We start from the raw sequence: 10,759 nt of genomic DNA, 5'->3' as shown, positions 1-10,759 counted from the left end.
TCCTGGCCAAGGGCATGTACCTGGGTTGCAGGTTTGATCCTCGACCCCAGCTGGGGCACGTGTGGGAGGCAACCAATCAGTGTGTCTCCCTCACATTCTCTCTCTCTCTCTCTCTCTCTCTCTCCCTCCCTCCCTCCCTACTTCCCTCCCTTCTACTCTCTCTAAAAACAATGGAAAAAGTATCCTTGGGTGAGGATTAACAACAACAAAAGTGTAGTTCTCTAATCAAAACTGTAAAATGATCCTAAGGCTGTGTTTTTTCAAATTGCAAGTCCAGACCCATTAGCAAGTCATGAAATCATTTTAGAGTCACTATCAGGGTTATTTTTAATGACATAGAATAGAGGAGATAGAAAATCTCAGAGAACAGCACGTATAGTAAAAGTAGGATTGTTTCACAAAAGTTTGGGTTCAGTTTCAGATCTATGAACATTTGTTTATAACTATGTGTGTACAGGGTCACATCATAAACTATATTTCTTGCTATGGGTCACAGTTAAAAATTTTGAAAAACATACCACAAAAGGTTTCTGAGGAAAATATTGTGGCCTTGGAAATAGTAATTGATCATGAGGAAGGTCTGCAGTGAAGGTGCGTGTCATTTTGCATTGTCCCTCTTGGTGTGGCGTGCCTGTTCCTGCCCTTCTCACTGCCTGTTGGAACTTGCTTCCCCATCTAACTATAGAGCACAGCTGTGCTTGTGAGGGGAACATAGGCCCTGCCTCTTCAAGAATCCCCTAGGTCCATAGCCTCCACAAAAGCTCTAACATACACATGTGCCTTCCTCTCCACCCCAACCCCCAACCCCACCCTGGCTGGATACCCTCGTTAGGTCACATTTTTAAAGAATTGTACACTTGAAACCTATATAATTTTATTAACCAATGTCACCCCAATAAATTCAATAAAAATTATTTAAAAAAATAAGTCAGACAGAGGAAGACTGAATGAAATACTGTATAGTCTCACTTATATGTGGAATCAAAAGACATTGAACTCATAGAAACAGATGGTTGCCAGGGACTGGGGGATCGGGGAAATGGGGAGATGCTGGCTAAAGTGTAGAAACGTTCAGTTACAAGATGAGTAAGTTCCAGGATCTAAGGTACAGCATGATGACTTCAGTTAACAATGTTGTATTATATACTTGAAAGTTGCAATAAGAGTTCAACTTTAATGTTCTCACCATAACAACAATATAATAATTATGTGGGGTAAAAGATGTGCTAAGTAACATTATTATAGTAAAACTTCACAGTCCTATATAATAAAAGGCTAATATGCAAATAAACCAACCGGCGGAACAACCGAACAACTGGTAGCTATGATGTGTGCTGACCACCAGGGGGTGTGCACAAAACATGGCGGGCGTTGGCCGTGGCGGGATGGTGGAGCAGGTGAGCGAGGGCACCAGACCAAGGCGGGGCGCCGGTCGCTGTCATCGGGGTGGGCTCTGGTGGTTCCTGAAAATTCTTTGCTCCCACATGCCACAGTCTGGCTTGGTGCTTGCGCCTGCTGCCAGCGCTGGCCCCACACGCACCAGCTGCTGATGCCCAGCGCCAGCCCTGATCACTGGGCGCCATCAGTGGGTGCAAGCAGCGGCTGCCAGCCCTGATCGTCCCTGAAGACTTCTCCACCTCCCCCTGCTCCTGAAGGGCGATTGGGGCAGCAGCGGCCACTTGCACCCACTGACAGCGCCGGCCCGCTCACACCCGCTGCTGGTGCTGGCCCCAATCACTCTGCACCTTCAGCGGTGTGAGCGGCCTGCGCTGTCAGTGCATGGGAGCAGAGGTGGGAGCAAGGCTGCCGGCATACAGGGGACCAGGGCCAGAGCAGGAGGGGCTGGGCAGGGGCTTGGAGGATGGGCCGAGACCCGCCCCTGTGCTCACCGTGGCCCACAGTTCCTTTCAAGGTGCATGAATTCGTGCACTGGGCCCCGTGTGTGTGTGTGTGTGTGTGTGTGTGTGTGTGTGTGTGTATGTATCAAATCATCACATTGTATACCTTAATTTACACAATGTTATATGTCACTTATATCTCAATAAAGCTGGGAGGTAAATATAAAACTGCCCTCTCTCTCTTTACCCTTGACCAATCAATTATTTTATTCCTAAGTTTCTCCAATTCTATTTACATGGTATCAAATACACTTAGTCATCATCATTCCTGCTGCCATCATTTCCGTTTAAACCCTCTACATCTTGCCTGGACTATTATAATAGCCTTCTAATTGGCCCTAAGCTTTTCTCCTACCCTCTGTCACCTTTTCCCACAAACAAACAGAGGGTAACTTCTGACCCGTCCTTCAGGATCCACGCTGGCTCCCAGTAGTGTGGTCTCACCTTCGTTTAAGCACTTCAGCACTTTGTCTTATTCTTCTTTGAGTTTTGATATTAAGTAGCTTGAGTGGTAAGACTTCTCCTGTCTTCTATTTCCTGTGATGAGTGGTTAGTGCCTTGCACAAAGTACTGTTCAATAAGCCTTGATTATAATGGATAGAGAGCAAGGCTAAAATGCACCCTGCTCCACTTTACGTAGAACAAGCATTCCCCCCGCTGAATCCACTAAGGCCCCTCAGGCTGGGAAATAGCAAACAGCTTTGTAGGCTGGGAAATAGCAAACAGCTTTGTAATGTGCCCTCACTTTCCAATGCCATGCTCTGCGGAGGAAGAGCAGGGATGATGTTACTTTTTAACCTGTAAAGGATATGGACCTTCTTGAAAGGTTCAGAAAAATCAAAGCAGGAAAATGTGGGAGTGACATGAATGAAGCCTCACAAATGTGAGAAGCACCTTAGAGCTTGTCATGGGCCAGTTGTTGGGTGGGCTGAGATAAACAGACCCCTACAGAGGCACAGCTATTAACTAGGGGGCAAAGGAGAGTTTGTGACTTTGACCACATGGTAGCGTTTCCTGACTACCTATTCAGGAATCCTCTGGAAATGGGAGTTCATTCACTCTGACTCAAAAAGTAGGCATTTGATGTGGATTATCCCTGGATGGGTTGTGCACAGCTCTTACTGGAGGAGCTTCCCTTAAATCAGAAGGCTGAAATATGTTGCTGTAGTCTTACATTAAGCCTTGGGTCATCTTGTGGGGCAGAAGAGAGACTTGGGCTCTGAGGTCTCCAACCACCTCAAAGTAGCGGAGGCCTGGGATCCCTGAACCTAATTGGCTTTGGGACAGGACAGATGATAGAAATACCATTGTGCTTCCCAGTCTACTAAGCACAGGTAAGCCCATGAACTAATGTTATCTTCATGACAGCCCTATGAAGTACGGTGAGCAGAGAGTCTCATTTCATAGATGGGGAAAAAACCAAGTCATAAGACCAGTCAGAAATAGAACCAAGGTCTTCTGACTCCTTAACAATTGCTCTTTCCACCCCACCACTACTGAGTTTTTTAAAAAAAGCAACTGCACTGGCCTGTGTTACACAGTGGTTAGAACATCAGTCCACATACTAAGGGTCACAGGTTCAATTCACAGTCAAGGGCGCGTACCTGGGTTGCAGGTCTAATCCCACCCAGTCTGGACACATGCAAGAGGCAACAAATTGATATGTCTCTCTCACATCAATGTTCCTCTCCTCCCTCCCTTTGAGAGAGAGAGAGAGAGAGAGAGAGAGAGAGAGAGAGAGAGAAACTATTTAATAACATTTGCCACTTAGGTAAATGCTTGAAACTGATTGGCTCAACATGGTCAGCCATTAGCTGAGTCCGGGCCCCTCTGCTTTTTGCTCACAGAGCCATGGGGGTGTTGATGTCCAAGCGGCAGACAGTGGAGCAGGTACAGAAGGTGAGCCTGGCCGTGTCTGCTTTCAAGGATGGGCTGCGGGACAGGCCTTCCAACCAGCGCACAGGTGAGCTTCCAGGGTCCCACCATGACACTGTAGAGGGCTCTGTCCAGGAGGTGCAGGAGGAGAAAGAAGCAGAGGCAAGCACCTCCGTGCTCCAAGAAGAGAGCAGCATCAACCGTGCAGCCTGGGAGAGGCTCCGAGATGGGCGTGGAGTGGAACCTGAGGAGTTTGACAGGAACAATCGTTTTACCCCTCCTGCCTTCATCCGCCCTACCCGGAAGCTGGATGATGACAAGCCTCCAGATATCTGCTTGGAACCCAGAGAGCCTGTGAGTGTCCAGTTAGGGAGGATTCACCAAGTTTTAGACCTTCTGAGGATCAGGAAGCAAGACAGGGAGGCCTGGGTATGGTTAAAGTGAGACTCAAAACCAGAAAGATGGCGTTCACTCTAGAACGATCTTTGAGTTTCTTCCACAAGAATAAAATTGTTAGTTACATTCTGGATTAGTCTTAGTGAAAGACTCGAGGCAGTAGGTGACAAGGACTGATACCATGGTAGGTCTTCTGCCAGCCTTCCCACCTTAGGGATAGTACTACCCCGTGTAGGGAGCATTTGGAAATTAGTGGGGTGGGGAGAGTTTGGGGAGGTCACAGTAACTGTGGGAGTTGCTACTGGTATTTGGTGCCAAGAAAATCAGGATGCTAAGTGTCCTGCAATGCCTGGGACAATCTCTCACAACAGATTATTCTTTCCAAAAATGGTAGTAGCATTCCTGTTGAGAAACATGGTCACACAGGCCTGAGCAGCTGGAAGAGCCTGCTGGTTCTTGTCTTCCAGAGACAAGATGAGAAATACTGCTTTAACACTGCCTCCAGTTGGAGCTGTTTCTCTAGGCTGCTCCAGGGAGACTCAGCCCTATATGGGTAGCTCTGCGCTTGGTGGCCGGAGGATCTTGCTGCACATCCCCGTTCATTCCTGCCATCTTTCCCCAGGTCGTCAGTGATGAGATGTGCGATGTCTGTGAGGTCTGGACGGCCGAGAGCCTCTTCCCATGCAGGGTCTGCACCAGGGTTTTTCATGATGGCTGCCTGCGTCGCATGGGCTACATCCAAGGAGACGGTGCAGCAGAGGTGACCGAGATGGCACACACGGAAACAGGCTGGAGCTGCCACTACTGTGTGAGCCGGGGCTGCAGGGGCCGTGGGCTGCTGCACCTCAAGGACATGGCGCTTTTTCTGGAGGCCCAGTCTTAGAACACCGGTTTCTAGGCAGTGACCTAAAGAGTGTCCCAATAGTAGATATAAGGGTCCTAGAGCTAGGATAGGATTTCCCTACTTCAGTACTGCACAATAATTCTTTGTTGTGGGAGCTGTGTGCATTGTAGGATTTTTAGCAACATCCCTGGCCTCCTCTAGCCACCATCTAAACCAGTGGTTCTCAACCTTCCTAAGGCCGCGACCCTTTAATACAGTTCCTCATGTTGTGGTGACCCCCCACCATGAAATTATTTTCGTTGCTACTTCATAACTGTAATTTTGCTACTGTTATGAATCGTAATGTAAATATCTGATATGCAGGATGTATTTTCATTGTTACAAATGGAACATAATTAAAGCATAGTGATTAATCACAAAAACAATATGTAATTATATATGTGTTTTCCGATGGTCTTAGGTGACCCCTGTGAAAGGGTCGTTCAACCCCCAAAGGGTCTCGACCCACAGGTTGAGAACCGCTGATCTAAACACTAATGATTCTCAAATCTGTGTGTCCAAAACTAAATTTTCTCTGTCTCTTGGACTTATATTCATCTCTATGCTTTACATGTACTTCATATTCAACATGCCCCCAAATGAACTTATCTTTCTCCTAAAACCTGTTCTCCTTCCATTTCTTATCTCTGTGAATACCACTTCACCCTACCCGCCCCCCCCCACCCCCAGTTACCAATCCCAACTTATCTCTCTCTTTCATTCCTCACATCTAGTAGGTCAACAGGTCCTATTGAGCCAACTTCCTAATACCTCTCAACTCTCTCCATTCTCATGCTTTAGTTTAGCCGCTCATCTATACTTTATACAGCCACCTAACTGCTCTCCATGCCTCCAGGCTTTGCCCCTCTAATCCATTTTCCACACAGCAGTCAAAAATTTCACCATTGCACTCCACACTTCAAAACCCTTCAGTGACTCCCCTTTGCGCTCAGAATAAAGGCCCAATTTGAGGGGATCAATAAAGGGTATTTGAGGTATCATAGCCAGGCTTCTGCCTACCTCCCCTCCCTTTTATCATTCCTTCCTGCTCTCCCCACACACATACGCTACACTCCAGCCTTAGTGCACATCTCACAGTGTTACACACCACTGTGCCCAGCATATACAACGTTCTCAGTAAGTGTTTACTGAAAGAATGGTTTGAGTTCTTTATGAAATGCACAAGTGAATATTCATGAAACGTCTGCTTCCTGTTCTTTGCTGGTATTTTAGGGGAGGAGGGAAATAACCTACTAGAAAGAATCTTTGATATTTTAAAGACTGCGATACTGTAAATGAATGTTAACAAAATAACACACCAGTGCTCTTTTGGAATTAAAACTTCTATGGCACCACAAAAAAAACCTCATTTGATTCTAGGAACTTTGTCATAATGGCATCTCTTTCAAAACCACTTTGGAGTGATACAACCCATTAGGAGCAGAGTTACAGTTAACATTATTTTAAGCTAAAATACTCTTGAGCACCATCTAACACAGAAGCCAGTTCCCTAAAATGGATAAAGATGGAGCTTCCCTGGTGGACGGGGCCAGGGATTCACAACTCCACTTTCTAGTCCACGTTCTCGCTTGCCACAGCTTCCTAAGGCACTTCCAGAGTACCTCAGAAAATAATTTTAAATAACTGTTTTCGTAAAAGGGACTCAGGTCTGGAGTCAGGATACCTGGTTCTGGGGAAGACCCTGCCCCACAGTTGAGCAACTCTAAGCAAGCCCTTTCCCCTTTCTCCTTGATTGTGAATGAGAGACTAGGTTTACATGATCTCACGATTGCCTTCCAGTTGAAATACTGTTTCCATGTCTCTGGATCGTTGGCCTTTCTTTCTTACTGGCCTATGTGGCCACTGACTCAGCTCTTCTTTTTCTTTTTTCTCAGAACAATCTCAACTTGCTGCTAACTGAGGAGGAGATGTATAGCCTCACAGAGACCTTTCAGCAGTGTAAAGTCATCCCTGGTAAGGCCGGATGGTGCTGCTGGATGGAGAGGGGCTGGGCTGATTTCTCCATCATACTTTCCAGGATGAAAGGAATATCGTGGAATTTGGGGGTTAAGGGGTAAATAGGTCCCTGTTCCCAAGCTGTTGGCCAGCAGGGGCACCCACACTCAGCCACAGCCTGAGTCATTCTAGTGATGGGAGATAAAGACTCTACAAGAGCTGTGGATATAGGGGCTCTGGAGGGTACCCTAGAGGTGAATGGAGGTGCCCCATAGGATGAGGAAGGAGTGGGCATGGCTAGCATGTGGTGCCTCCCCATAGATTGCTCTCTGACGCGGGAGGACTTCCTGCGCTACCGCCACCAAGCAGCAAAGCGGGGGGACAGTGACAGGGCTTTAAGCGAGGAGCAAGAGGAGCAGGCAGCCCACCAGTTTGCAGCCCTGGACCCTGAACATCGAGGACACATAGAGTGGCCTGACTTCTTGTCCCATGAGTCCCTCCTACTTCTGCAGCAATTGCGTCCCCAGGTAAGGGCCAGCTGATGTGAATGTCTATGGATTACTGGGTGACAGACACCTGGAAGCATGCTGGGCAGGTTGGGGGAACACTGGGTACTCTCTGAGTAGGGACCAGTACCAGAAAAGGGCTCAGGTTCCGTCCAGTGGCAGGTGACCCAGTGCCTAGGCCGAGGAAACTGCCCAAGGAAGACTGATCTGCACTGGACTCCACTGCGAATGTTGGTGTTACCAGAAAGGCTCTGGGCTGCCGCAAAGGGAGGTTGCAGAGGTGGTAATGGAGGTAAAATTCTCTGTGGCTTGACAGTTTACAAAATATTTTTACCTCCAAGATCTTAACTTGTCTCTTCTTCCTCAGAACTCTCTGTTAAGGCTTCTGACAGTCAAGGAGCGGGAGCGAGCCCGGGCCACCTTCCTGGCCTGGGGCAGTGGGAGCGCCATCAGTGAGGCAGAGTGCCACCGTGCACGGCACTCCTGGTTCCACAAACACCTCCCAGAGGCTCCTTCCTCCAGCGTCAGGTCCGCTCCCTACCAATCCCTGCCCCCACTACATACCCTCCTTTCCCACCCAAGTGGCCATGAATAGGAAATGTCCTCCCGGCTTCGCCTGCCAACAGCCAGGAGAGGATCCTCCTGTGCATTAGACAGAGGACAGTGACCCCTACTGGCCAAGGCATGGGGCCGTCTCTACTCCAAACTGTTGTCCCGTATCAGAAAGCCTAGACGTGCACACGGGTTCACCAGAGTTTGGGAGGGGCCAGGCTTTTCACTCCAATGCCCTTGTGCCCAACAGCATCAGCCATGTGGGTCCCATAGCAGACAGCAGCCCAGCCAGCAGCAGCAGCAAGAGTCAGGACAAGGCCCTGATGCCCACAGAGCGTGAATCCAGGTGAGTGGGATCTCAACTGGCTGTGTGCTCCCCCAACCACCCAACACACACAAGTAAGAGAGGGCATTACCCCTTGTCACCCCCAAACAGCAAGTGCTCACCCCAGAAACCAGGCTCCAAGAGTGCACATTTGACCACAGATCCTTAGGGCCTGCCAGCTGGTCTGTCAGCTTGGAAGCACAGTTGGCCATAACCGTGTCAGGCACAATCCAGGGCTCCCGGAGTTTCGTCCAACTCAAGCCGCACTGACACTGGGATCAGGTCACATGAGCCTCCGGGCTCTGCAACAGCCTCACAAACCTGCCCTTTGATTCTATTCTAGATCTGTGGACTGGCCTACCTTCCTGCGGGAGAATGTCATCTACATCTTGGCTGCCCGCCCGAACAGCTCAGCCATTCACCTGAAACCCCCAGGATAGCATGGAGCAGAGAAGCTGAATTCTGGGACAGTGGCGTTCTCTCCTTTTCCCTTCTCCCTCTCCCCCACCAACCTCTGGTACTGAGGCTTAGGAGGATGGAGCACTGCCAGCATCTCAGTTTTCCACCAAGCTTTATGGCACTGAAATCACCATTCCCCTCACAACAGAGGCAGTAAACGCACTGCCACAGGGAGAAGCCCTGGGAGCTGTGGCAGCACCCAGTCCTGGACACACACACCCACCTCCACGTGACAGACTGGACCCACCACTGCACATGTATATGCCTGCACACTCACCCCTTGCAGCCCATGCCTTCAGAGACCTGGTTCTTTTGGTTTAAAAGGACCAAAGTTCCTTTGTGAAGCCACTGGTATAGATGACGGGTCTTGACTCACCCCATTCTATTGGCCAGTTCCAATTCCATTAGATAAGATACTGGCCAAGCGATTCTTAATAAGGGGCATATCAGACCCACATGCTGTCCTGGAGATGCTGACAGGTCCCCTTTCCCCCACGGAAAATCCCTCCTGTGCTGAGCCACTGTTCTAGTAGGTGTGTGCTATGTCCCTCAGGGGTGTTGGGGTGGGAAATGGTTAAAAACCACCACTGCACTTCAGCACATGATTTACTTAAATTCCAATTCCTGGTAACAGAGAAGGTAACGAGTCTGTGGACTCCTAATTAGAAAAGGGGGAGGCAGTCCCTCCCAGGGACCCAGAAGTCTAGGAACTTCTCAGCCAGGTCATTCAAGTCCTTTAAAAGTCTTTAGAAGAGCTGTCAAAAACCAAGGTGAGCCATCCTGGCCCTTGTTTTTCAGATGCGAGCTCACGGCCCAGAGCCCAGGGGGCCTGAATGGAGTAAGTATGATGGCAGGAGTCACAGCCCTCTGTGTTAGATGCTTCACCCAAGTCAGCTACCAGGGAGACCTGCAGCCTGAGCTCCAGTGAGGACAAGGTCTGGATGGGAGAAAAGAGGCGAAGGCTCATGCTTTTCCGTCCTTCCAGCTCAACTCGACTGTAGACCTAGGAAAGCGTGCCATTGTGTGGAGAACAGACAGCCTCTTGCACAGACCAAGAAAGAACAGCTCCACAGGAACTCTGAGGAGGGACTTCTTTCAACCACCCTGGCAAAGAGGATAAGAGGCTGGACCGAAGAGGAGGATTTGCATCTCAGCTCTCTTGAGCGGATACAATTCCAGCAAAGCCTCCCGGAAGGACTCAGTTTTCTCTCCTCCCGTCACTGAGATACGGCCTGAGTTGCTACTTCTCCCCACTGTTTGCTACATGTTCTTCTCCACCAGGATAAGGCCTGGGCCTAGAATGGGAGACCTTTGGGGACAAGCAGAGGCTGCCACAAGGCCACCAAGCCTGGCCTCCAAGCCCCAGAATCCTTCCTAAGTTCTCAAGTCAGTGCCTGTTGTGGGTCAGCCCTGGTCCTTGGGCTCAGGTTTCTGTTCCCAACCTAATGGCAGGTTTATGCTGCTGCCAGATCTGACTACCAAGAGTTATTTGAGAGGGGGTTGGCTCTATATGCAGAAGCTAACATATCTCCATTGCTCAAGTAATTTGTACTAAATTAGATGTTTACAAAAGCAGCAGCATACAGCTCAGTGTTGAGATGCTTAGAGGAAAGGGGGGAGCCACATCCAGGAGTATGGCATATGGTCTCCTGAAGAAACTGCCTGACCTGGAAGCAGGGAGAGAAGCTTCTGGGGTTGGATCATTTAGGACTAAAATGAGACAGATAGAAGATGAGACTGGGTTCGTGTATATGACCCTGGAAAATTCAAAACCCACAGTTTTTAATATTGATTTTTGTTGTTGTTAATCCTCACCCAAGGATATTTTTTCCATTTATTTTTAGAGTAGAAGAGAGGGGGAGAGAGAGAGAGAGAGAAACATTGATGTAAGAGAGACCCATCGATTGGT

At 48.8% G+C, this 10,759-nt stretch overlaps 1 protein-coding gene across 1 annotated transcript; it reads left to right on the top strand.

The window, feature by feature from the left end:
* Positions 1 to 3,745: 3,745 nt before the first annotated feature.
* On the top strand, positions 3,746 to 8,915 carry PHF24 (PHD finger protein 24). The gene is made up of 7 exons (XM_023762477.1): positions 3,746 to 4,127; positions 4,792 to 4,977; positions 6,948 to 7,026; positions 7,330 to 7,535; positions 7,882 to 8,042; positions 8,317 to 8,412; positions 8,735 to 8,915. Exons 1-7 carry the CDS (start codon positions 3,750 to 3,752, stop codon positions 8,829 to 8,831), a joined length of 1,203 nt encoding a protein of 400 aa, XP_023618245.1. The 5' UTR covers positions 3,746 to 3,749; the 3' UTR covers positions 8,832 to 8,915.
* Positions 8,916 to 10,759: the final 1,844 nt, after the last annotated feature.

The sequence above is a fragment of the Myotis lucifugus genome, unplaced genomic scaffold (genome assembly GCF_000147115.1).
Source record: "Myotis lucifugus unplaced genomic scaffold, Myoluc2.0 scaffold_246, whole genome shotgun sequence".
NCBI lineage: Eukaryota > Metazoa > Chordata > Mammalia > Chiroptera > Vespertilionidae > Myotis > Myotis lucifugus.
This window is presented reverse-complemented; position numbering and strand designations above follow the sequence as displayed.

Bases quoted from the DNA above. Each gene is read 5' to 3' on its own strand.
- PHF24 (XM_023762477.1), top strand. From the start codon at position 3,750: ATGGGGGTGTTGATGTCCAAGCGGCAGACAGTGGAGCAGGTACAGAAG. The intron at 7,536-7,881 runs GTAAGGGCCAGC...CTTCTTCCTCAG, and splicing joins TGCAGCAATTGCGTCCCCAG to AACTCTCTGTTAAGGCTTCT. The intron at 8,043-8,316 runs GTCCGCTCCCTA...TGTGCCCAACAG, and splicing joins GCTCCTTCCTCCAGCGTCAG to CATCAGCCATGTGGGTCCCA.